The sequence below is a fragment of the Cetorhinus maximus genome, chromosome 34, assembly GCF_964194155.1.
Source record: "Cetorhinus maximus chromosome 34, sCetMax3.hap1.1, whole genome shotgun sequence".
In the NCBI taxonomy this organism is placed as follows: Eukaryota; Metazoa; Chordata; class Chondrichthyes; order Lamniformes; family Cetorhinidae; genus Cetorhinus; species Cetorhinus maximus.
Window position 1 is genome coordinate 10,936,073 of NC_135912.1, and position 27,421 is coordinate 10,963,493.

At 44.5% G+C, this 27,421-nt stretch overlaps 1 protein-coding gene across 1 annotated transcript in view; it reads right to left on the reverse strand.

Moving 5' to 3' along the window:
• Positions 1–27,421, reverse strand: part of LOC144671722 (chromodomain-helicase-DNA-binding protein 3-like) — a 100,334-nt gene that overhangs the window by 49,041 nt on the left and 23,872 nt on the right. The window contains exons 10-24 of the mRNA XM_078533734.1: positions 26,899–27,102; positions 25,977–26,188; positions 24,357–24,488; positions 23,053–23,158; positions 20,953–21,144; positions 19,056–19,256; positions 18,671–18,808; positions 18,206–18,327; positions 16,618–16,791; positions 13,206–13,347; positions 11,943–12,074; positions 8,219–8,336; positions 6,709–6,833; positions 5,084–5,315; positions 457–623 (exon numbers count right to left, since the gene is read on the reverse strand). Of these exons, the coding sequence (XP_078389860.1) occupies positions 457–623; positions 5,084–5,315; positions 6,709–6,833; positions 8,219–8,336; positions 11,943–12,074; positions 13,206–13,347; positions 16,618–16,791; positions 18,206–18,327; positions 18,671–18,808; positions 19,056–19,256; positions 20,953–21,144; positions 23,053–23,158; positions 24,357–24,488; positions 25,977–26,188; positions 26,899–27,102 (2,397 nt within the window). The remainder of the gene's footprint in view (positions 1–456; positions 624–5,083; positions 5,316–6,708; positions 6,834–8,218; positions 8,337–11,942; positions 12,075–13,205; positions 13,348–16,617; positions 16,792–18,205; positions 18,328–18,670; positions 18,809–19,055; positions 19,257–20,952; positions 21,145–23,052; positions 23,159–24,356; positions 24,489–25,976; positions 26,189–26,898; positions 27,103–27,421) is intronic.

A 27,421-nucleotide genomic window follows, 5' to 3' on the forward strand; every position in this document is an offset into this window, starting at 1 on the left:
CTTCATCTTCTACACTATTGGTAGCCTATGCAACTTGTTTCTTTAAAAAAAAGCCAGAAATCTTCAGGTCAGGCAGCATCTGGGGAGAGAAAGAGTTAACATCTTAGTCCATGATCTTTGATTTTTCTGACTCAAGATGTTAAGGCGGTTTCTCTCTCTCACCAGATACTACCCGAGCTGCAGATTTCCAGAATGTGCAGTATTTTGTATTTGTAAGACCATTTTGTTTTTGTGTTATAATAATAATTTAAGGTGTATATCATTCATTGGGTCAGGAAAGACATTTGACAGGCATGCCTTTTAGATGGATAAAGAGAGGCATGTTATCTCAATGAGGTAGCATTCGTTGATAGGATGACCGAGTTACAGAGGCACAGCACTCGTGACATAGCTTTAGATTATACATTGCTCACGTGTGTTCCAAAACCGTCCCCTGATTCTGTCAGCCTCGCTTACCTTGTCCTCTTCCCGGACGACATATTGAGCCACTTTGAAGGAGGTGAGGTACTCATTCATGCTCTGTATATCCGTGTCTTCTGTTGCATCTTGGTTCCTATCCAGCAGTCGATCAATAGCAGCCCCATCATAGTGGATAACACTGCTGTCTTCATCCCGATTATCACCTGGAAACACATAGATGGGAAGGTGAGCGTCACCTAAAGCTTACCACTTTCAGTAATGGGTGAATTGGGGTGGGGGGGTAGCGAATGTGGAAGCTAATTCACTGACCCATTTACACCCAGGTCAGATTCCTAGTCTACAACGCGACCTGGGACATCCTGAAATTGTGAAAGGCACCGTGTGAATGAAACTTTTTATTTCTCTCTCAAAACTCAGGTCGAAGGGATACGATGACAGTTGCAGATTTTGCATGAAGAAAACCCAACAGCCTGAGTAATCGCACAGCAACTCTCCTCTTACCTCCCCAGCCTCTGCTCTTTCTTAAGTTTTCCTGCTGTGGTTTAGAATTTTACAGCACACATATGGGCTAATCATGCTCCACATGAGCCTCCTCCCACCTCCTCTTCATCGCCCCCTATCTGCATATCCTTCTCTTCCTTTCTCCCTCGTGTTTATCCAGCTTTCCCCTTAAATGTACTGATACTATTCACCTCAACCACTCCCTGTGGGAGAAAGTTCCACATTCTCCCCACTCTCTGGGTAAAGAGGCTACTCCTGAATTCTCCATTGGATTTATTAGTGCCTGTCTTATATTGATGGTCGCTAATTTTGGAATCTCTCACCAATGAAAATACCTTCTCTACGTCTAAGCCATAAAACATAGGGAGAAGTAGGCCATTTGGCCCATGCTTAGTCAGGGCTGATCTGATAATCCCCAACTCCACTTTCTTGCCTTTTCCCCATAACCCTTGATTCCCCTACTGACCATAAATCTGTCTATCTCAGCCTTGAATGTACTTAATAACCCAGCCTCTACAACCCTCTGCAGTAAAGAATTCCACAGATTGACTACCCTCAGAGAAGAAATTCCTCCTCATCTCTGCTTTAAATTGGCACCCTCTTACTCTGAGATTATGCCCTCTGGTCCTAGACTCTTCCCCACAAGGGGAAACAACCTCTCAGCATCTACCCTGTCAAGCCCCCTAAGAATCTTATATGTTTCAATAAGGTCGCCTCTCATTCTTCTAAACTCCAATGAGTACAAGCCTGACCTACTCAACCTCTCCTCATAAAAAAATTCCTCCATATCCGGGATCAACATTGGACTGCCTCCAATGACAATATATCTTTCCTTAGATAAGGAAACCAAAACTGTTCACAGTATTCTAAGTGTGGTCTAAATATGCCTTGTATAGTTATGGCAAGACTTCCCTATTTTTATACTCCATTCCCTTTGAAATAAAGGCCAACATTTCACTTGCCTTCCCTATGACCTGCTGAACTTGTATGTTAGCTTCTTGTGATCCATGCAAAAGGACCCTCAAATCCTTTTGTGCCGCAGCTTTCTGCAGTCTTTCTCTATTTAAATAATATTCAGCTCCTCTATTCTTATGCCAAAGTGCATAACCTTACATTTTCCCATATTATATTCCATCTGCCAAGTTTTTGCCCACTCACTAACTATCTATATCCCTCTGTAGACTCTGTGTGTCATCCTCACCATGTGCCTTTCCACCTACTTTTGTCATCCACAAACTTGGCGATTGTACATTCAACTCCCCTCATCCAAGTTGTTAATATATATTGTAAATAATTGTGGCCCCAGCACTAATTCCTGTGGCACTCCACTAGTTACAGGTTGCCATCCTGAAAATGCCCCCCTTATCCCAACTCCCTGTCTTCTATTAGTTAGCCAATCCTCTATCCATGCTAATATACTACTCCAAACACCATGGGCTCTTATCTTTTTAAGTAGCCTTATGTGGGGTGCCATATCGAACGCTTTTTGGAAATCCAAATACATTACATCTACTGGTTCCCTTTTATCTATCCTGCTTGTCACCTCCTCAAAGAATTCTAATAAGTTTGTCAGGCATGATTTCCCCTTCATGAAGCCATGCTGACTCTGCTTGATTAGATCATGCATTTCTAAATGCTCTGCTATTACGTCCTTTATAATAGACTAACATTTTCCCAATGACAGATGTTAAGCTAACTGGCCTATAATTACCTGTTTTTTTGTCTCCCTCCCTTTTTGAATAAGGGTGTTACATTGGCAGTTTTCCAATCCTCTGGGACTTTTCCAGAATCTAAGGACTCTTGGAAGATTACTACCAGTGCATCCACTATCTCTGTAGCTACTTTCTTTAATATCCTAGGATGCAATCAATCAGGTCCAGGGGAATTATCGTCTTATGGGGCTTTTAGCCCCATTAGTTTCCCTAGTATTTTTTTTCTAGTGACAGTTATTGTATGTATTTCCTCCCCTGCTTTTGCCCTGTGATAATTTAGTATTTTTGGAATGCTATTAGTGTCGTCTCTCGTGAAGATTGATGCAAAGTATTTATTCAACTCCTCTGCCATTTCCTGGTTCCTCATTATTATTTCCCCAGCCTCATTCTCTAAGGCACCTATGTTCACTTTGGCCTCTCTCTTCCTTTAAAAGAAGCTCTTACTGTCTGTTTTTATATTACTTGCTAGTTTACCCTCAAAAGTTTATTTTCTCCCTCTATTTTTTTGATCCAATCCTCTGGCTTACCACTAATCTTTGCCACATTGTATGTTTTTTCTTTCAATTTGATACTTTCTTTAACTTCCTTAATTAACCACGGTTGGTTTATCCCCTTCCTAGAATCCTTCTTCCTCACTGGGATATACCTTTGCTGTGAGTCATGAACTATTTTCTTAAACATCTGCCATTGTTCATCAACCGTCTTTTCTGTTAAAATCTTTTCCCAGTCCACTCCAGCCAACCCTGCCCTCATTCCTTTGTAATTACCCTTATTTAAGTTTAGCGCAGTTGTTTCTGACCCAAGTTTCTCACTCTCAAACTGAATACTAAATTCTACCATGTTATGGTCACTGTTTCCTTGGGGATTTTATATTCTGAGGTTATTTATTAAACCTGCTTCATTACACACTACCAGATCCAAACTAGCCTGATCCTGGTTAGGTTCACAATATATTGTTCTAGGAAACTGTCCCAAATACACTATGAAATTCTTATTCATGGCTAAGTCTGCCAATTTGATTTTCCCAATCTATATGGAGATTAAAGTCACCCAAAATTAATGCACTGCCTTTTTTACATGCCCTTATTATTTCCTGATTTATTCTCTGTTCTACAGTATACTGTTAGGGGGCCTATAGACTACTCCCACCAGTGTCTTCTTCCCCTTGTTATTTCTTACCTCCACCCATATGGATTCTACATCTTCTGATCGAATATCATTTCTTGCTATTGTACTTATTCCATCTTGTACTAACAAAGCTACCTCACCATCCTCTCCTTCCTGCCTGTCCTTTTGAAAAGTTACATACCCCTGAATATTTAGTTCCAGCTTTGATCTCCTTGCAACCATGTCTCCGTAATGGGTATAAGATCATGCCCATTAACCTCCGTTTGTGCCGTTAATTCATTTATTTCGTTCCGAATACTACGTGCCTTTAAGTAAAGGGCCATTAATTTTGCCTTTTTACCATTTTCCTCCTTTGACCCTATTTGCTGCTGTTTTTTTTATATGTTTGTACACTCTGTCCCTTCCTGTCACACTCTGCATATCATTACCTAAATAGCTGCCCTGCAATGCTACCTTATCCTTTAGCTTTGTAAGCCTACGTATCCCCTCTCCAGAACCCTCCCCCACTCTATTTAGTTTAAAGGCCTCTCTTCAGCCCTAGTTATCTGATTCGCCAGTACACTGGTCCCAGCTCAGTTCAAGTGAAGCCTGGCCTACCGGAACAGCTCCCTTCTACCCCAGTACTGGTGCCAGTGCCCCATTAACTGAAACCCATTCCTCCCACACCAACCTTTGAGCCTACTGAACCCCCTTCATTATCTTAAAAGGTCTCTATCAGGTCACCTACTAGCTTTCTGTTTTCTAGGGAAGAGGAGTCCAAGTCTGTTCAGCCTTTTCTGATAATCCTGACATTACAACTGTAAACCCTTTTCCATCTTCTAAATCCCTTTTAGACTGGAGCTGTCCTCAGTGCTCGAAGTGAGCTCCCACCTGTGTTCTATACAACTTTGCTGCAACTTCTCTCTTACCTGCTTCTGAATTCTATTCTTCTGTAAATTAACTCAATTTTTACATGGATATACAGCACTGAAAAAGGCCAGTCAGCTCAACCAGTCCATGTGAGTGCTTATGCTCCACTCAAGCCTCCTCCCATTTATCCTCTCCCTCATATGCTTGTCTAGCTTCCCCTTAAATGCATCCATATTATTCACTATAACCTGTGGGAGCAAGGTCCACACTCTCACTGTTCTCCGGGTGAAGAAGTTTCCCCCAAATTCCCTATTGGATTTCTTGGTGACTGTCTAATATTGATGGCCTCTGGTTATGCTCTTCCCCACAAGAGGAAACATTTCGAGAGGGTCAGTACAGTTCCTTCCTTTTCCACTGACCAACTAGCTCAACTGCTATGTCTTAAGGTTTGATTTCCTCTTCGATCCGCTTACCTTCAATATCCCCCTTGAAGAGTTCCTCTGTGCCGAACTTGAGAATGTCGTCTAGCTCTTGCTTGCTCATGCTTCCAGTCTTGGAGCCCAGGCCAGGCCGGACCACCAGGTGAGTGAGCATCATCTTTCGTTTGGCCACTTGTGTGATTCTCTCCTCTACTGAGGCCCGAGTGACAAAGCGATAGATCATCACTTTATTCGCTTGACCGATGCGGTGAGCTCTGCTGAAAGCCTGAAGTTCAAAGTCTATCAGTCACGGGACAGGTTAAAGGAGCACTCAAAAAATAAACAACAGGCATTCTAGGAAAACAGAGGCCATTCAGCCCCTTGAACCTGCTCTGCTATTCAATTAAGTCGAGGCTGATCTATAACTCATTTACCTTTGCTCCTTATCACTTGATCATCTTATCCTACAAAAATCTATCAATTGCAGTCTTCAGACATTCAATTGATCCTCAGCATCTAGAATTTTTTTTTGGAGGGGGGGAGGTGGTGGGGCAAGAGTTCAAGATTTTCTCTGTCCTTTGTGTGAAGTGCATCCTGACAGCCTGGCTCTAATTTTCAGGTTCCGCTCCCTTGTTCTGGACTCCCCCCACCACCAGAGGAAATAGTCTCTCTCTATCGACCCTATTGACTCCTTTAATCATCATAAACACCTCAATTAGTTCACCCCTTAATCTTCCATACTAAACAGCAAAGGTCAAATATCAGGGCACTGGAAGAGCTTTGTATGGCAAATTACCAAGCTCCACGTGCCTGTCAAGGCTACTTTGTACAACTGTTGCTGCAATTCACAGAATCTCAGTGCAGAAGAGGCCCTTTGGCCCATCGAATCTGAACTGACACATGAGAAACACCTGACCTACCTACCTAATCCCATTTACCAGCACTTGGCCCATAGCCTTGAATGTTATGACGTGCCAAGTGCTCTTTTAAAGGTACTTTTTAAAGGATGTGAGGCAACCCACCTCCACCACCCTCCCAGGCAGCGCATTCCAGACCGTCACCACCCTCTGGGTAAAAAAGTTTTTCCTCACATCCCCCCTAAACCTCCTGCCCCTCACCTTGAACTTATGTCCCCTCGTGACTGACCCTTCAACTAAGGGGAACAGCTGCTCCCTATCCACCCTGTCCATGCCCTTCAATCTTGTACCCTCAATCAGGTCACCCCTCAGTCTTCTCTGCTCCAGCGAAAACAACCCAAGTCTATCCAACCTCTCTTCATAACTTAAATGTTTCATCCCAGGCAACATCCTGGTGAATCTCCTCTGCACCCCCTCCAGTGCAATCACATCCTTCCTATAATGTGGCAACCAGAACTGCACACAGTACTCCAGCTGTGGCCTCACCAAGGTTCTATACAACTCCAACATGACCTCCCTACTTTTGTAATCAATGCCTCGATTGATAAAGGCAAGTGTCCCATATGCTTTTTACACCACCCCACTAACACGCTCCCTGGGTGCCTGTAGCAAGGAGGGGAATGGTCTGTCCAGTTCCCTCCTGTCCTGTCTGTTGTCCCTGCTGCAGTGTGGATACTGGGTGAAGCTCCCACTGCCTGTGCTGATTGTGAACACTCACCCCACCCCCATTCTACACCCTCGATATTATTGCCACCCCCTCACCTGGATATCGTTGTGGGGGTTCCAGTCTGAGTCGAAGATGATGACCGTGTCAGCTGTGGCCAAATTAATTCCAAGACCCCCGGCTCTGGTTGACAGCAGGAAGCAAAACTGTACAGCTCCTGGCGCTGAGAAAGAACAAAAATCACAGTGCAATTGAGGGTGTAGCAGAGGGTAAAAACACGGTGCGATCGAAAGGGACAGGAGCAGAGGGTTAAAAACACGGTGCGATCGAAAGGGACAACAGCAGAGGGTAAAAACACGGTGCGATCGAAAGGGACAGGAGCAGAGGGTTAAAAACACGGTGCGATCGAAAGGGACAGGAGCAGAGGGTTAAAAACACGGTGCGATCAAAAGGGACAGGAGCAGGGGGTTAAAAACACGGTGCGATCGAGGGGGACAGGAGCAGGGGGTTAAAAACACGGTGCGATCGAGGGGGACAGGAGCAGGGGGTTAAAAACACGGTGCGATCGAAGGGGGACAGGAGCAGAGGGTAAAAAACATGCGATCGAAGGGGGTCAGGAGCAGAGGGTTAAAAACACAGTGCGATCGAGGGGGACAGGAGCAGAGGGTTTAAAACACAGTACGATCGAAGGGGACAGGAGCAGAGGGTTAAAAACACAGTGCGATCGAGGGGGACAGGAGCAGAGGGTTTAAAACACAGTACGATCGAAGGGGACAGGAGCAGAGGGTTAAAAACACGGTGCGATCGAAGGGGGACAGGAGCAGAGGGTTAAAAACACAGTGCGATCGAGGGGAACAGGAGCAGAGGGTTTAAAACACGGTGCAATCGAGGGGGACAGGAGCAGAGGGTTAAAAACACGGTGCGATCGAAGGGGACAGGAGCAGAGGGTTTAAAACACAGTACGATCGAAGGGGACAGGAGCAGAGGGTTAAAAACACAGTGCGATCGAGGGGGACAGGAGCAGAGGGTTTAAAACACAGTACGATCGAAGGGGACAGGAGCAGAGGGTTAAAAACACGGTGCGATCGAAGGGGGACAGGAGCAGAGGGTTAAAAACACAGTGCGATCGAGGGGAACAGGAGCAGAGGGTTTAAAACACGGTGCAATCGAGGGGGACAGGAGCAGAGGGTTAAAAACACGGTGCGATCGAAGGGGACAGGAGCAGAGGGTTAAAAACACGGTGCGATCGAAGGGGACAGGAGCAGAGGGTTAAAAACACGGTGCGATCGAAGGGGACAGGAGCAGAGGGTAAAAAACGTGCGATCGAAGGGGGACAGGAGCAGAGGGTTTAAAACACGGTGCGATCGAAGGGGACAGGAGCAGAGGGTTTAAAACACGGTGCGATCGAGGGGGACAGGAGCAGAGGGTTTAAAACACGGTGCAATCGAGAGGGACAGGAGCCGAGGGTAAAAAAGTGTGATTGAAGGGGACAGGAGAGAGGGTAAAAAAACACAGTGCGATTGAGGGGGCAGGAGCAGAGGGAAGATACCAAAATCCGGGTAACCCTCGCTCAGAAACCGACTGAAGATTGACTCTGTTAGCACTCACTGTTAAATCTATCGATAGCTTCCTGCCTCATTGCACCAGTGACACTCCCATCAATCCTTTCGTACTTGTAGCCCTCATAGTCCATGAAGTCTTCCAACAAGTCCAACATTTTAGTCATCTGAGAAAGGGAAAGCCAGCGTCAAGGTTGTTTTCAGGTTTCGGGGAAGCTTCCAGAACAAAGTCCAGTTTTAAAAAAAGCTTGAAAGAACGTACTTTGAAAGATACCAAGAATTAATGTGTTCATTCAGAGTTTGGTGTGGTATTCACATAGCACATTTCATGTGGCGTGTCGGTGGCAGAGTGTATTTTCATGTGGCACATTCCACATGGTGTGGGTGGTTTGTTTATTACCTAGCATATTTTGCCTAGCAGGGGGAGGTAGTGGCATAGCGGCATTATCACTGGATATGTATTCCAGAGACCTGGGCTAATGCTCTGGGTTCAAATTCCACCATGGCAGATGGTGAAATCAGAGTTCAATAAAAAAACCAATCTGGAATTAGAAGTCTGATGATGACCACAAAGCTATTGCCATCCTTACCTGTTCTGGCCTACCTGTGACTCCAGGCCCAGAGCAGAGCAATGTGGCTGACTCTTAAATGCCCTCTGAACAAGGGCAATTAGGGGTGGGCAATAGATGCTGCCAGCGACGCCCGCATCCCATGAATGAGTGAAAAAAGTGTCATGTGGTGCTCTTGTGGCACATTCCGTAAGGCATTCATGGTACAGTGTGGGGTGTGTTCACATGACACATAGCTTATGAAGTGTGTGGTGTGGCATGCAGGTGAAGTGCATGTGACACAGTCAGAGTCATTTATGGCACAGAAAGAAGCCATTCAGCCCATAGAGATCATGCCACATGAGTGACATTTTAAACAGAGAAGGTTGTTTTCTTCTGGCCTGTACATCAGTAGCTTCAATATAAACACAGCAGAAAGGTTCCTCCTGATTATTTCCAGCCAAATCGTAAAGCTATTACCTAGACATGGACACTTTTCTACTGTTTTCACCAAGAATATTGGCCAGATCAATTCTTCATTTGTTTTTTTAGAGGTCACTCATCGTCCCTTTCCTCGCTCCTTCCAATCCTGCATGTTTCTGCAAACATCCCAAAGCTGCTAGGGGGTGAAATAAGGCCCAAGAGACACAAAGCAGCAAGACTACAGACAGCAGATGAAGTCAAGATGGGCTTCAATTGTATTCTACTGGGCACATTCTTAAAAAGACTGTCCCAACCCAATCAACATGCCTTCTAATCTTTCATTGCTGTGTGCACATGGTACGTTCTGGATTGCTGCAAGTTAGTGGGAACATGGAACCCAAACGCATCACACACACACCCCTCCTCCGCCGCCCCCCCCCCACCACCACCGGCCCGCACCACTGACCCACCCATAGTACTGGAGGAGCAACCCAGCAGGTCTGACTTCAAACCCAACTGTGGAAAGTTGATGCTGAAGGTAGGAAACTCGAATATATGAATTAGGAGGAGTAGGCTACTTGGCCCCTCGAGCCTGCTCCGCCATTCAATATGATCATGGCTGATCTGAATGTAACCTCAACCCCACATTCCTGCCTACCCCCGATAACCTTTCACCCCCTTGTTAATCAAGAATCTATCTAACTCTGCCTTAAAAATATTCAAAGACTCTGCTTCCACTGCTTTTTGAGTAAGAGCGTTCCAAAGACTTTCAACCCCCTGAGAAAAATTCTCCTCATCTCTGTCTTAAATGAGCGACCCCTTATTTTTAATCAGTGACCCCTAGTTCTAGATTCTCCCACAAGAGGAAACATCCTCTCCACATCCACCCTGTCAAGACCCCTCAGGATCTTAATGGTTTCAATTAAGTTGCCTCACTCTTCTAAACTCCAGTGGATACAAGCCTAACCTGTCCAGCCTTTCCTCATAGGACAACCCGCCCATTCCAGGTATTAGTCTAGTAAACCTTCTCTGAACTGCTTCCAACACATTTACATCCTTCCTTAAATAAGGAGACCAATACTGTACACAGTACTGCAGATGTGGTCTCACCAATGTCCTGTACAACTGAAGCATAATCTCCCTACTTTTATATACCATTCCCCTCACAATAAGTGATAACATTCTATTAGCTTTCCTAATTACCTGCTATACCTGCATACTAATCTGTTGTGATTCATGCACTAGGACACCCAGATCCCTCTGAATCTCAGAGCTCTGCAATCTCTCACCATTTAGATAATAAGCTTCTTTTTTATTCTTGCTGCTAAAATGAACAATTTCACATTTGCCCACATTATACTCCATCTGCCAGATCTTTGCCCACTCAATTAACCTATTTATGTCGCTTTGAAGCCTCCTTACGTCCTCTTCACAATTTACTTTCCTACCTATCTTTGTGTCATCAGCAAATTTAGCCACCATCCTTTGGTCCCTTCATCCAAGTCATTTATAAAGTTGAGGCCCCAGCACAGATCCCTGTGACACACCACTTGTCACATCCTGCCAACCAGAAAATGACCCATTTATGCCTCCTCTCTGTTTCCTGTTAGCTAGCCAATCTTCTATCCACGCCAATATGTTACCCCCTAAGCCATGAGCTTTTATTTTCTGCAATAACCTTTGATGTGGCACTTTATCAAATGCCTTCTGGAAATCTAAGTACAGTACATCCACCACTCCCCCTTTATCCACAGCACATGTGACACGTTCAAAGAACTCCAACAAATTGGTTAAACATGATTTCCCTTTCGCAAAACCATGTTGACTCTGCTTGACTGACTTAAACTTTACTAAGTGCCCTGCTATAACATCTTTAATAATAGCTTCTAACATTTTCCTTATGACAGATGTTAGGTTAACTGGCCTGTAGCTTCTTTTCTGTCTCCCTCCCTTTTTGAATAAAGCAGTTATATGTTTGCTATTTTCCAATCTAATGGAACCTTCGCCGAACCTAGGGAATTTTGGAAAATTAAAACCAGTGCATCAACTATCTCACTAGCCACTTCTTTCAAGAATTTAGGGTGAAATCCATCCGGACCTAGAGATTTGTCAGCCCGCAGCCCCAATAATTTGCTTAATACTACTTCCCTGGTGATTGCAATTTTGCCAAGTTCCTCCCTCCCTTCCATTTCCTGATTTAAAGCTATTTCCGGGATGTTACTTGTGTCCTCTATAGTGAAGACTGAGGCAAAATACCTGCTTAATTCATCCACCATCTCCCTACTTTCTATTATCAGTTCCCCAGATGTACTTTCTATAGGTCCAACGCTCACTTTGTTAACTCTTTTCTTATTTAAATATCTATGGAAACTCTTACTATCCGTCTTTGTTACTAGCTAGCTTTCTCTCGTACTAACTTTTCCCTCCTTATTAATCTTTTTGTAGTTCTTCGCTGTTCTTTGTATTCTTTCCAATCTTCTGACCTGCCACCTGTCTTTGCGTAATTATATACTTTTTCTTTTAAGTTTGATATTGTATAACTTTAGTTAACCACGGATGGTGGGCCCTCCCTCAGCACCCTGGGATTACCATACCTGAGAAAAAAGCAGCACCCTGAGCCCTGGGAATACCATACCTGAGAAAAAAAGCAGCACCCTGAGCCCTGGGAATACCGTACCCGAGAAAAAAAGCAGCACCCTGAGCCCTGGGACTACCGTACCCAAGAAAATAGCAGCACCCCAAACCCTGGGATTACCGTACCCGAGAAAATAGCAGCACCCTGTGGCCCTGGGACTACCATACCTGAGAAAATATCAGCACCCTGTGGCCCTGAGCCTTCAGTTTCTTCAGCATCTTCTGAAGGAGTGTTAGCTTCCCAGATGACTTGATCAACCCGCTGCCTTCATATGCACCATTCGGTAACTTTGCAGACTCCTGCAGCAAAGGGAAATGGAGCAGCAGACACTCAAGAACAGACCTCTAAACACAAGTATGTTAGGATAAAGTAAAATTAGCAGAATTGACAATGCTTCCTATACCTTGTTACCACCACCTTTCAGTAAGAGGTTCCCAGACACACACACATGCCGCTCCTGAAGGGCACTAGAGTACGAACATGCGTTCTAGTGCTTTGTCCAAGAGCCTACACAACATGCAGCATGGGAGAGTGTGGAGGGTATGACAGTTGAACCTGACCTTGTTTTCACCAACATTCACACACACGTTTGCCAGTGCCATCGCCAGATAGTCATGGATGTTGTAACTATGGCTGATTTTTCTCTTCACCAGCCTGGGGTGAGTGGATGATCTGATGGCCCAGTATTTAAGCAGTGAGAATCCAAAGACAAAACTAAAGGCTCTGTATCAGATCTGTGCTGTACTGTACTGCCCCTTCCCCATCACTGCAATAGCAACTCAAGACATACCAGGAATTGTTTTTTTTAATTATAGAGCCCATAACTACATACAAGGGTTTGGATAGTTTCTCCTTATTTACTTTGTTTTCAGTGGTAGAAAGGCCAGTAATCAGGATAGTCAGATTTGAAGCAAGTGGCAAAAAGTTAGAGCTGAGGAAAGAGGAGAGTTGGATTCATTGGATAATTCTTTCAAAGAGCTGGCATAGGTATGATGGGCCAGACAGCTTCCCTTGGTCCAGTGCGAGTCTACGGGACGGTGGGGAGGGGAAGAGAGAATGGGGTCAAATGGAACCTTCACGCTTGAAAAGGAGAGATTTTTGTTGAGCAAAGGGTTATCAAGGACTATGGAGCTAAGGTGGGAAAATGGAGCTTAAGTAAGTATAATTTGATTAAAAAGTGGGGCAAGCTGGAGGGGCTGAATGGCCTCCTGTTGCTATGTTACCCTTTCTCACCACCTTTAAGACATCTCAGCCAAACCGCCCACTACTGCTTGGAACTGGCTACTTTTTCCGCTGACACCATGCGATGGCTCACTGCTTGCAACACAAGCCCCTCATTACTGGCTGTAATCTTTAAGAGGCAGCCCTGCAGACTGCAGGCAATGGTAAAAACGCGACAGCGCCAGAAACAAAATACAGCAGTCACATACCATGGCAGCCACTGGGAAGAGATAAGGGTGGTTACAACATTTCTTCAGATCCATCATAATATTCAGCAGTGACACCTGGTTCCCACCACCTTTGGAGTTCAGTGCATCAAAGTTCCTCGTCAAAATAAATTTATAGTATTTTCTGAAAAACAGTAAATAGGTTACAGATTTATGCATCTGATTTAGTTGGGGTCTGTGCTGGGGTGGAGGAGTTATCGAATACAAGTGTAGGGACTCGTTAATAGTGGTTAGCATTTAACATATCTTGGATATCACTTGGGCAGATGTTATAAATCGTGGGGTAGAGGTGAAGCAGGAGAGTAAAGTCGTAATATGAGAAGTGAGGGTCAGAGAACGGCAGGAAGGTGAAGAGAAAAGAAACCTAAGAATGCACCAACAGTCAAGACTACAGGTTACAAAGATAACAAAGACAAAACTAAAGGCTCTGTATCTGAATGCGCACTACATTCATAAAGTAGATGAATTGATAGTGCAGTTGAAGTAAATAGATAGGATCTTATAGCCATTAAGGAGACATGGCTGCAGGATGACAAGGATTGGGTCCTGAATATTAAGGGATATGTGATATTCAAGAAGAATAGGAAGCTAGGTAAAAGGTGGAGGGGTAGCACTGTTAATCAAGGATGGCACTGGTGCAATAGTTAGAGATGACCTTGATTCAGGAGATCAGGATGTAGAATTGGTTTGGGTGGAGATGAGGAATAGTAGGGTGAAAAAGTCACTAGTGGGAGTGGTCTACATGCCCTCTAAACAGTAACCACAATGTAGGACAAAGTATATAAGAAGAACATTGGGAGCTTGTGATAAAGGGACAGCAAAAATCATGGGTGACTTTAATCTATATATAAACTGAAAAAAAACAGATTGGCAGTAGTAGTCTGGATGAGGAGTTCATAAAATGTTTGAGACAATTTCTTAGAGCAGCACGTTCTGGAACCAACTAGAGAGCAGGTTATATTAAGACTTGGTATTATGTAATGTGACAAGATTAATTAATGACCTCAGAGTAAAGGCACCCCTAGGTGGCAGCGACCATAATATGATTGAATTTTACATCCAGTTTGAAAGAGAAAAGCACGGGTCTTTTAAACTTAAATAAGAGCAACTATGTGGGCATGAGAGCTGTGCTAGCTGAAGTGAACTGGGATACTAGGCTAAAGGATAGATTAATAGAGGAGGAGTGAGAGACATTTAAGGGGACATTTCAGAATATTTATAATAAGTATATTCCGTCTATAAAAGAATATTCTAAGGGAAGAAGCCACCATCCTTGGTTAACGAAAGTTGTTAAGGAAAGCATCAAACTTAAGGAAAAAGCATACAACTACACAAAGATGAGTGGCAAGTCAGGCGATTGATCAGAATATAAAGAACAGCAGAGAACGACTAAAAGGTTAAATCAGGGGAAAGGAATTGAAGAAGGGGGAAGCTAGCTAGAAAAATAAAAATGGATAGCAAGAGTTTCTACCAGTATTTAAACAGGAAATTTGTTGGTCCTCCAGGGAATGAGAATGGGGAGTTAATAAGGAAACGGCAGATGAAATGAACAAATATGTTGCTTCTGTCTTCACGAGAGGAGATACAAAAAATATTCCAGTAATAGCGGTAAATCAAGACGTGGAAGGGAGAGGGGAACTTGTTGAAATTACAATCACTAGGGAAGTGGTACTGAGCAAACTGATGGAGCTGCAGCTGACAAGTCTCCGGGTCCTGATGGACTTCATCCTAGGCTCTTAAAAAAGGTGGCTAATGAGGTAGTAGCTGCATTGGTGTTAATTTTCCAAAATTCCCTACATTCTGGAAAGGTTCCATCAGACTGGAAAGTAGCAAATATAACCCCTCTATTCAAGAAGGGAGGGAGGCAGAAAACAGGAAACTATAGGTCAGTTAGCCTGATGTCAGTCATGGGGAAGGTGCTAGAATCGATCATTAAGGAGGTTACAGCTGGACATTTAGAAAAACTCAAGGTAACCGGGAAGAGTGAACGTGGTTTTGTGAAAGGGGGATAATGTTGAACCAATTTATTGGAGTTCTTTGAAGGAGTAACATGTGCCGTGGATAAAGGGGAGCCAGTAGATGTGCTGTGCTTGGATTTCCAGAAGGCATTCAATAAGGTGCCACATCAGAGGTTATTGCGGAAAATAAAAGCCCACGGTGTAGGGGGTAACATATTAGCATGGATAGGAGATTGGCTGGCTGGGAAAAAACAGTATGCATAAATGGGTCATTTTCTGACTGGCAGAATGTAACGAGTGGAGTCCCGTGGGGGTCCGTACTGGGGCCTCAACTTTTTACCATTTATATCAATGACTTAGATGAGGCGAGTGAAGGCGCGGTAGCTAAATTTGCAGATGACACTAAGATAGGTAGAAAAGTACATTGTGAAGAGGACATAAGGTGGTTTCAGACAGATATAGAAAGGTTGAGTGAGTGGGAAAAAATCTGGCAGATGGAATATAATGTGGGAAAATGTGAAGTTGTTCACTTTGGCAGGAAGAGTATTACTTAAATAGAGAACGACTCTAGAATTCCGAGGTGCAGAGGGATCTAGGTGTTCTCGTGCACGAGTCACAAAAAGTTACTATGCAGGTACAACAAATAATTAAGGCGGCTAATGGAAAGGAGGAAGGGTGTAAGTGCTTTGGAGGTTCAGAGGGGGTTTACTAAACTGATACCTGGAATGAGTGGGTTGTCTTATGAGGAAAAGTTGGACAGGCCAGGCTTGTTTCCACTGGAGTTTAGAAGAGTGAGGGCTGACTTGATTGAAGTGTACAAGATCCTGAATGGTATTGACTAGGTGGACATGGAAAGGATGTTTCCCCTTGTGGGTGAGTCCAGAACTAGGGGGCACTGCTATAAAATTAGGGGTCACCCTTATAGGACAGAGATGAGGAGAATTTTTTCTGAGCGTTGTGCAACTTTGGAACTCTCTGCCACAGAAGGCATTGTAGGCAGGGTCAATGAATATCTTTAAGATGGAGGTAGATTAATTCCCTTGCCTAGGAATCTAAGGTTATCGGGGGTAGATGGGAATGTGGAATTAGAAATACAAGCCAATCAGCCATGATCTTATTGAATTGCGGGGCAGGCTCGACAGGCCGAATGGTCTACTCCTGCTCCTATTTCGTATGTTCTCCCTCCTCCCCATCAAAACGGGGTGTAAATGCACATTTCAGGTTCTTTAAAGTAGGGGATCGGCAGGCAGTGTGGGAGGGGTGCCAGTGACAGAATAATCTCTCAGTGTCTGGATGGAGGGTGTCAGAGGAGCTGAATGGACTCCACATTCCTTGACCTTTTCCTCCTTACCCGCCACAATGTGAATCTTGTGAAGATGAAGGATCCAGCCACCATCACTGTGTTGGGCACAGAGGCCCAAACGATGGTTACTTACTTTTGCATCGTGCTTAACTCCACACGCACAATCAGTTCGGTCTTGGAGGGCATGTTCTTGAAGACATCGGTCTTAAGGCGTCGTAGCATGTGGGGACCGAGGAGATCGTGGAGCTTCTTGATCTGGTCCTCCTTCGAGATGTCAGCAAATTCTTCGAGAAAGCCCTCCAGATTGCTGAAAGAGAAAGGAAGTGAGAGCTGGGCTTTAGGTGGCCACTGAACACATACTGGGGGCTGAAGCTTCACACACTGTTGAGCCTGCTGCATCAGTAACAACGTTAGTATCGAAAATTTAATGTGACAAAACTTCCCAAGGGACTTCACGGGAGTGATTATCAAATTCTGATTTGATAATCAAGTTTCATTAAGATAGGAGTGACTTACAGGAGGATGATAGACAGAGAGGTTTAGACCGAGATAACTGAAGGCACAGCTGTCAATGGTGAAGTGATGAAAGAGGCCAGGGTTGCGAACTAGGAAATTAATGGCTTAACTTTTGAGGTGTTGGTTTGGTTCAATTGATAGCGCTCTGACCTCAGTCAGGAGGTCCTAGGTTCATGCCCCCCACCAGAAACAGGGGGGTGTAAATCTAGGCTGATGCTCCCAGCAGAGTGCTGAGGGCATGCTGCACAGAGGAATCATCCTTCAGCTGATGTATGGGAATGAGGATTCCATGGCAGAGCAGGATCCTTCTCTTGGCCAATTCCTCACTCAACCAAAGACAGATGAACTGGGCATTTATTTCATTGCTATTCGTGAGATCTTACTGTGCGCCAAATGGCAGACACGCTCTCCTACAAAACAGGAGCGCGTATATGAAGGGAATTTATTGTGCTGAAGCACTTTGCAAGTCTTTCTAGTTTAAAGATAATTTTTTTCTGAACTGATCTAATTTGAGACAGAATTGGAAGGGAGTTGACTAACACCCTATTTCCTTCCCATTGCAACCAAGAACATCTACAAGGAACGGGTGTAGAAACTGCAGCAATTGGCTTTGAAAGAAGCCTAACAGAAGCAGACAGGGAGGTGCTCTAGCCCTGCCCTCTGCCTCATGTTTTCTCCTATCCAGGCTTGTAAGCAATGGCTCAGTGGGTAGCACTGACCTGAGGTGACACAAGGTAAGCTCTCATCTGCCCTCTCAAGGGGAAAAACACAGCCAATGCCATATTTAAGTGACTTTGAATATTACTATCTGTTCAGCTTCTTGAAAAGGCTTTGACTTAACTAAATTTAACTAAATCTAATGGATTTTATTTTTTGTAGCCTTCACGTATTTCAATTGTTTTTCTTTTTAAAAATAAAAATGACAGGGCCTCAGCATTATTCCAAAGACGACGAGGGGAGTTCACCCCAGTGTCTTGGCCAGTATTTACTGCACAAGAATCACAAGATTTGTTCACAATAATATTATGGTTTGTGGGATCTTGCTGTGTGCAAATCAGCTGCTGAGTTTCCTACATTACAACAGCGACTACACTTCAAAAAAATACTTCCTTAGTTGTAAAGTGCTTAGAGACCTGCTGAAGCTGTGAAAGGTCTAAAATAAATGAAAGTTCTCTTTCCCCGGTCTTTACGAGAACAACACTTACTTGAAACGGTCAGGTGTGAGAAAGTTGAGCAGATGGAAGAGTTCTTCTAGATTGTTTTGTAGCGGTGTCCCCGTCAGCAACAACTTCCAGTCAATTTTATAACCATTCAACACTCTGAAAAACTGAAGAAATATCAGCAAATTAATACAGCAATCAGAATTTCTGATTGGCCGAGTGAGACACTCAGTTACCACCTCATCAGGGCAACTAGGGATGGGCAATGTCACCTTTGCCAGCAATGCCCGCAGCCATTGAATGCATTACTTCTTGAGGGGTGGAACCAGGAGGCAACTGCCTCCCACATCCCAGCTGGAGACAGCTTCTTCATCAGGGAGTAGCGATAAAACAGTAGGAAGAGTTTTTAGAAAGTCAGTAATCAACTTTAAATAAGGCACTGCTAGAAAATGTTAATGATAATGATGTTAAGTGACAGAACAGGATAGAGCACATCCCACTCAATCTCACCTTGGACTGGTTGTTCTTCAGCCTGTGCGCTTCATCCACTACTAGAGAGGCCCATTTAATGGAGCTCAGAGCTGCCTGGTCGATGGTAATCAGCTCATAGGAGGTCAACAAAACGTGGAACTTCACCTGCGCTTGGCTCTACAGAACAAACATTAGTTAGAACAGTTTACCCCTTGCTGCACAAGGATAGATTTATATTGTTGAGTTATTCCTTTCCCCTGTTTAGGTTCCTCCAGGTTACTTTCCAGTGACAGTGTCAGTGGTCCCCTGGATAGCTCTCCACTTTAGGCATTGGGCCTTACACTCACACTGGACACTAAAACTGAGGAACACAAGTCTGACAGTGAGCTCTCCGCCCCTCAGTTTTTAAACATCAAAGGCTTACCCTGATTTTGACAGCTCGCTTGCTGACTTTAACTGCACTGTCATCGAAGCAAAACTCATTTTCCCGGATGACAGCACGGCTGTCTTTGTCTCCAGTATACGTCACCACGTAGAAATCTGGAGCCCACATCTCAAACTCTCGCTCCCAGTTTATGATGGTAGACAGGGGAGCACTGACTAGGAATGGGCCACTCGTATGTCCCTGAGGAGTTAGAATAAGGAAAAGAACAATGATTAACTGCACCAAAATAAGAAAACCCTCCCTTGGAAGGATAACAACAGCTGGCATTTATATATCCCAAGATGGCTCAAAGGAGTGTCATCAAACAAAAACTGACAGAGGCATAGACTTATTAGGAAAACTGATTAAATGTTTGGTTAGAGGGATAGGGTTTGAGCAGCAGTGGAAGGTGAGAGAGGCAGGGAGGTCATGGAGGGAATTCCAGAGCTAAGGGCCCAGGCAGCTGAAGGCACGGCCACCAGCGGTGCAGCGATTGAAATCAGGGATGAGCAAGAGGCCAGAATTAGAGGTGTCCAGAGATCTCAGAGGGTTATGAAGATGGAGATTAGAGATCGGGAGCCAGCATAAGTTAGCGAGCACAGTGGGGTGATGGATGAGGGAGGAGGGAGAGACAGTGGCAGAGTGGAAATGTCATTCTACTAGTTATGAGAGGCCCAGGTGAATTCTCTGGGGACATGGGTTCAAATCTCGCCACAGCAGCTGAAGGAATTTAATTTCAATAAATTAAAAAATCTGGAATTGAAAAGCTGGCTTCAATAATGCTGACCACGAAACCATCGTCGATTATCATAAAAACCCATCTGGTTCCCTAAAGTCCTTTAGGGAAGGAAATCTGCTGTCCTTACCCGGTCCGGCCTATATGTGACTCCAGACCCATAGCAATGTGGCTGACTCTTAAATGCCCTCTGAAAGGCACTCAGTTCTCAATTTGGGATGGGCAAATGCTGGGCTTTACAGCAATGCCCACATCCCATGAAAGAATTGAAAAGAAGTTCGGATATAGGGCAGCAGAGTTTTGGATGAGCAGGGAACACATCCCAATTGTGTTCCCATGTGCGGCTAATCAATCTAGTTGGGGTGCTGGTCAGAATGCAGGGTGCCTAAAAGGAGATGGAGTAAGAATAACCCAGAAATCTGCAAATTTCTCTCTGTAAACAGCAATTAAGCTCTAAACGACCTCAATTTCATCTTCAGCAGCGGCTTATGTTTATATAGCACCTTTAATATAAAAGAACAACCCAAGGGACTTCACAGGAGCATGATAAGACAAAGTTCAACCCTCAGACTGCTTCCTCTCAGGAACCGGCTGAGCAGTGGGTTTCAAAAGGAAGATGCCAGATGTGGAACTAAACCTCATGACCGGGTCCATTAATCTCTCACTGGTAATGCCTGCAGCCTTCTAGTACCTCACCTCAAGCAACCACTGCAAAATATTTTAATTCCACATACAAATAAAATTCTCAGGGCACCAGCATCATTTGCAAGGCTGGCATTTATTACCTGTCCCTAAATGTCCCCAGGAACGTGGTGATGACTGAGTGGGTCAGATAGCCACATCAGTAGGAAGAGTCAACCATGTTGGTATGAGGTTGGAGTCACGTACAGGCCCAGACTGGCTAACAATGGAGAGTTTTGTTCTCTAAAGGACATTAATAAAGGAGCAGGGTTTTTTCAACAGCTCTGTGGTTACCTTCACTGATTACAGTGATCTTTGAGGATTCTTTTAATATGGTCTTCTGAATTATTAGTACAGATCCGTGTCCAGTAGTGAGTCCAGGCTTCTGGACATACATTACTGAAACCCTAACTAGCAGCAAACACTGACATATCAGATAATATTAAAGACTGTGATTCTAAACCATAAACTGCCTTTTACCTCTTTGTACAGGGAGTACAAGAAAACGATGGTCTGGATCGTCTTGCCCAGTCCCATCTCATCAGCCAGGATTGTGTCAGTGCCCTGTGCCCAAGAGAAGCGCAGCCAGTTTAGTCCCTCCAGCTGGTACATGTGCAGGGTTCCACCAGTGACCGTGATGAAGTCCGGCTGTACTTCATATTTAATTGTTGGCTGCAGGAAAGAAACAAAAAGAAACAAAACAAGTCAGGAGTGTGATGGAATACTCCCCACTTGCCTGGATGAGTGCAGCTCCAACAACACTCAAGGAGCTTGACACCTTCCAGGACAAAGCAGCCCGCTTCTTTGGCACCCCATCCACAAACATTCACTCCCTGTACCACTGACAAACAGTAGTAACAGTATGCACTGTCTACAAGATGCACTGCAGGAACTCACCAAGGTTCCTCCGACAGCACCTTCCAAACCCACAGTCTCTACCACCTAAAAGGACAAGGGCAACGGACAGATGGGAATACTACCATCTGGAAGTTCCTCTCCAAGTCACTCATCATCCTGGCTTGGAAATATATTACCGTTCCTTCACTGTCGCTGGGTCAAAATCCAGGAATTCCTCACCTAACAGCACTGTGGGTGTACCTACACTACATGGACTGCAGCCGTTCAAGAAGGCAGCTCACCACCACCTCCTCAAGGGATGGGCAATAAATGCATGGCCACACCCATGAATGAATTAAAAAATGACAGAAGTTGACGTTGGGAAACCTTAAAGCTTTAAATATCCAGAAATACAATTCGCAAAATAACTGGAGAACAGGAAAATCAAAGTTGTGCAGAACCTCAGTTGTCAGGGAAAGCCATTACAGTCAGTGGCAAGAATGGGCGCAAAGACAATTGTGGGTAGTTCTGGAAATGAAGTGGACATATTACATGGTGAAGGCAGATGTGTCAGCTCAGTTCAGTTGGTAGCACTTATGTCTTGGAGCGAGAAGTTCAGGCCCCATACCAGGACTTAAGCACAGACCTCACAGTCCAAACGATGGCTTCAGTGCATAACTGACACTGGGGTCATCTTGGGGCATTCAGCTGCACTCCCATTCGCTGTTTGGTTGGATGTGAAAGGTTTATTGGCACTATTCTATGAGAGACCAGGGATTTCTCCCAGTATGCTAGCCAATATATATTCCTCAACCAACATCAATTAAAAAAAAAATCAACTGGCCATTTATCTCATTTGCATTTTTGAGAGACCTTACTGCATGCAAGTCGTTTGGTGACATAAAACCTTCAAGTACATATATAAAGTAAAATGATGAATGTGAAGCCTTAGGATGTCCCAAGGGTGGAAAAGGCTCTATACGAGTGCAAGTTCGCCCTTCAGGTGCCCTTGCCAACTCCATTCCTAACTATTTTTACATGATAATACATTGGAGCGTGTTGGTATAACCAAAGAGTCTCTTTTTAACCAAGAGGATTATAGAGTGCAACATTCACCACATGCTGCAGGAATTATCCTCAACATTGACATTACATGGCAAAAACAGAGACCTTTTTTTCTTAAAAAGAGCAAAGAATCTTCTGTATTTCCTGCTGTTAATTACACACTGCCTCATCCATCACACTGAAATGAAGAAAGTTGCAGTGCTCCAAAATCTCCCACAGATCACAGGGCCCGCAAGAGTTCAGCAAATTCATTTGGTTGGTCCCAATGGTACCATATGCAAGCTTGTACGCCTCCACTCAACCACAGCCAAAGATTAATTCAGATTCCTCCAATTTGTTGCTGCTACCCTCTTCTAACTCACACACCCTGTGCAAAGTCATTACCTATCTGTTTATCTTCAGGAGTTTGAATGTGTGCCCCATAGTTGTGATTTGAGATTATTGGGGTTCAGTTCCTCTACCCCTTAAAATCTTTTAACAGTTCACTCCGATCACCCCTTAATGTTCTATGTTCCATGCCCTATCACCAGAACCTCTTGGTCTTTTAATTACGTTGAAGCAAAATAATCACCCCTCCTACCCTTTGACAATACATATTCTACTCAAAGATTTATACTAATCACAAACTATTCCACGACAAGGACATTAGACTGTGCCATATTCCCATTGCACACTTACCTCTATTGTAGGCGAGCCGGGAGGCTTGTCAGCCAAAAACTCCTTGATTTTTTTGAACTTCTTAGTTTTCTTGGGCCTGGTAGGTTCCTCTCCGATGATCATCTCCCTGCAGCAGCAGAAACAGCATGGGGTTAAAGCTGGGTGCTAGCAGCCATCTTAAGAATGTCAGACAAGTGCACTGAACTATCCGTGCCAGTATACAACTGGCAACATTTCAGGTCGTAAGGGAAAAAATAGGAGGTGATCATATGGTCCCTCATGCCTGCTCTGCCATTCGATAAAATCATGGCTTGATCTCAATCTCGACTTCACTGTCCCACCCAATTCCCATATCCACCACCCCACCCATTCTCTCAGTGTCCAAAAATCTGTCAAATGTAGCCTGGGATATGCTCAATGACTCAGCACCCACAGCTCTCAAGGGTAGGAAATTTCTGAACCCAATTTCTCCTCATCTCAATAACAAATTCCTTAACCTGAGATGACAGCCCCTAGCTCTAGATTCTCCAGCCAGGGATAACAGCCCTCTTAAAACTTTTCTAAGATTGAATAAGGTCACATCTTATTCTTCTAAATGCCAGAGGGTATAGGTCCATTCTGCTCAGCCTCTGCTCCCAAGGTGGCCATCTCATCCCGGGAACAAATCCAGTGAACATTCACTGCACCACTCGAATGCAAGTCCTTTTGGTGTGAAAATCAAAACTACAGTATTCCAGGTGAGGTCACAGGAAGTCCTGTACTAACTGCACCAAAACCTGCTTATTCTTGTACTCTGATTCCCTTGTGATAAAGGCCTTCCTAAATTCTATATCCTGCCTGTTAACTTTATGATTCATGAACAAGAGCACGCAAATCACTTGGAACACCATCATTAACAGTCTTTCAATTTAAAAAAAATATTCTATTTTTCCAATATTCCTACCAAAGTGAACAACCTCACATTTCCCCAGATTATACATCATGTCACTTTATTGGCCACTCACCTTTCTACATCCCATTGAAATCTGTGCCTTCCTCACAGCATACTTTCCTCCCTAGCTTTGGAACGTTGGCAAACTTGGGCACATTACACATGGTCCCTTCATCTAAGTCATTAATGAAGATTGGAAACAGCGGAGGCCGCAGCACTGATCTCTGGTGTATGGCACAGTTAATATCCTGCCAGTATGAAAATGACCTGTTTATTCCTCCCCTCTGTTTTCCATCATTGAACCTCTATCCATGCCAAATTATAAACCCAACACTGAGATAACATATGGCAATAGATTTGCCACACACTCACAGGGTGTCCTGCCCTTACTGACCTGTGATTCCAGTATGCAACTTTGAGTGAATCGTAATCTGGGATTTCTAGCTCGTCCTCCTCCCAGGTGGCCTGGTCATAAGGCAGATCTCTCCACTTCACCAGATAGTGGTAGTTTCCCTTCCTGTCGATGCTGCAGAAAGGAATGAGACAGAAGTGAGGGGGAGTTGGTTGGGCAGAGGTTGGCAATCACCTGACTCATACACAGTTCAATAAGGCAATGATGAATAACGAATTGAGTGGAGGCCACTGGGTCAAGTGACAACTCTTTACCAAGTCCAAAAGAAGCAGGTGCCCAGGCTGGGATCATAACCTAAGGTGATGAGATTTGTTCTGCTGGTCTTAAAATTAAATCAACAGCAATAAGTCCAAAGAGTTGACGAGAATTGATTTTCAAACGAGTATCGGGTCTGGTTCATCAGAGTGGTTTTCCAAATGGAAATCAATCTACCCTGATGACTTCATTGCCCTCAGGCATACACTTTGAGATCCTACATCAAATTGTTTCCAATGGCTGAAGGGTTGTTAACTACAGGCTACAGATTTAAGGTAACTGGCAGAATAACCAAAGGCAACTGAAGGAAAAACCTTTTAATGCAACAAGTGGTTAGGATTTTGGATTGAACCGCCCAATAGAAAGGTGGATACACATTCCAGTGTAGCCTTCAAAAGTGTTGGATAAACACTTGAGAGAACAAAAATGCAGGGATATGAGAATGAGTGGGGTAGTGATACTATCTGGATCGCTCTTCGAAAGAGCTGGTTCAGGCTCGATGGGCTGAAGGCCTGCCTTCTGTGCTGTACTATTCTATGATTCTAACTTGATTAAACTAACACCACCCAGCACCATTTAAATAAGGTCCAAAATCTTCAGATGGGTGTTTCTCAGAGGGCTACTTTGTCCTAGTTGAGCTTCTGTGTTGTTGGAGCTGATCCATGATAGGGTAGGAATAGAGATGTATCGACTTGCGGGACTTCAAAAGGGGCCATAGAAATATATACTGGCTAATATATCCCAAAAAGTCAGGAGAAAAATCTTTACTCAGGGAGCGGTGACAATGTGGAACCCACTACCACTGGGAGTGGTCAAGACAAATAACAGATATATTTTAAGGAAAAGTTAGATAACTACACAAGGGAGAAAGGGAAACAGGAGACAAATTAGGTGAGGGCTAATCTGTATCTTAGCTCCATGTACCCTTCTTGGTTCCATTAGCCTTAATAACAGCAGCTAAAGAAAACTGACAACTTAACCTCATCAATTAGATCAGTGCTTAATCTTCTATATTCAAGGGAATACAAATCCAGGCATGATAGAAGGATATGTTGAGATGAGGCAAGTTGAAGTAGGGAGAACATTCATGTGCAGCATAAACACCAGCATGCAGATGGGCTGAATGGCCTAGTCTGTGCTGCACACACTATGTGATTCTTTGATTGGAACCCCAAGGCCTTAATGTCCCCAGAAAAGCTATGAATTATGGATCTTTCATGCCTGCTGGCGATGGGCATTTGCTAGGAAAAGATAACAACGTGGCTAAATAGAGTTTAAATGCAGATTGAAGTGAACAGTGGAAAGGCTGCAGGAGTTGAAGGGCCTCCCCATTGCCAGACGGCCAACCTGTGCTGCAGAATGCGGTGGATGGTCATCCACTCAGGCTTTATCCCATAGCGGTAAAACTTCTCCTCCATGGCAGCATACTGAGGGTCCTGGGCTTTCCGCTTCTCACTCTTGCTGTCGTCATCCCCAGAACAGTAATCAAACGGAGGTGGCTCGTCCATGTCAGTTTTCCGCTGATAATTCCGGAACATCACTGAGTGGTAAATCTCCAGCTGTTGAAAATCAACACAAACATAGTGGACAATTTGTGCTGCACAGTCCTGACAACTCCCTGCGAATACAGATTCCCAGGACCCATTCATATTAATTCGCTCCCAAGACCCTCAATCCGGTGCTGTACCTGTCCTGGGAGTGTTTGATGGGGTCAGTGTAGAGGGAGCTTTACTCTGTATCTAACCCCGTGCTGTACCTGTCCTGGGAGTGTTTGATGGGGACAGTGTAGAGGAAGCTTTACTCTGTATCCAACCCCGTGCTGTACCTGACCTGGGAGTGTTTGATGGGGACAGTGTAGAGGGAGCTTTACTCTGTATCTAACCCTATGCTGTACCTGTCCTGGGAGTGTTTGATGGGGACAGTGTAGAGGGAGCTTTACTCTGTATCTAACCCCGTGCTGTACCTGTCCTGGGAGTGTTTGATGGGGACAGTGTAGAGGGAGCTTTACTCTGTATCTAACCCCGTGCTGTACCTGTCCTGGGAGTGTTTGATGGGGACAGTGTAGAGGGAGCTTTACTCTGTATCTAACCCCGTGCTGTACCTGTCCTGGGAGTGTTTGATGGGGACAGTGTAGAGGGAGCTTTACTCTGTATCTACCCCCGTGCTGTACCTGTTCTAGGAATGTACATTGCTGACACCAGCTGTGTGAACAATTCTCACTTCAATCCGCGCAAAAGAGAGAACAAGACAACAAGTGACCAAAACCCACCTGCAGCTCAGTGACCCAGGAGCAGTGCCAGTATGACAAGCCAGCCCACTTAACAAAAAACTCCCGCTCGGGGCGTCCATGCAGCGGTTTTGGTGGGGAATCCTCTGGGTTGGCATCAGGTGGTCTGGGCACAGGGACTGGCAGCGGAGGTTCACCCCACCTCCAATGAAGAATCTTCTGGACTCGACCTTTCAATGGAGCACACTGCAGAAAGAACAGAAAACAAGAGGATGAGCATTTGCTGTCAGGATGAAAGAAGACTGAAGGACTTGCATTTCTAGAGTGCCTTTAACCACTATAGGACATCTTAAAAAACGTCAGAGTGAATGAAAGACTTTTGAAGTGGTATCATGGTGGTATCCTGCACAGTAAGATCCCACAAATAGCAACGACCAGATAATCTATTTCAGTGATGATGTTTGAGGGATAAATATTGGCCAGGACATCTGGTGGGACACACCATAAATGGAGGGGAGATTCAGTGGCGATATAAATGCTTCCAATTTCCTGGCCTCCTCTCCTG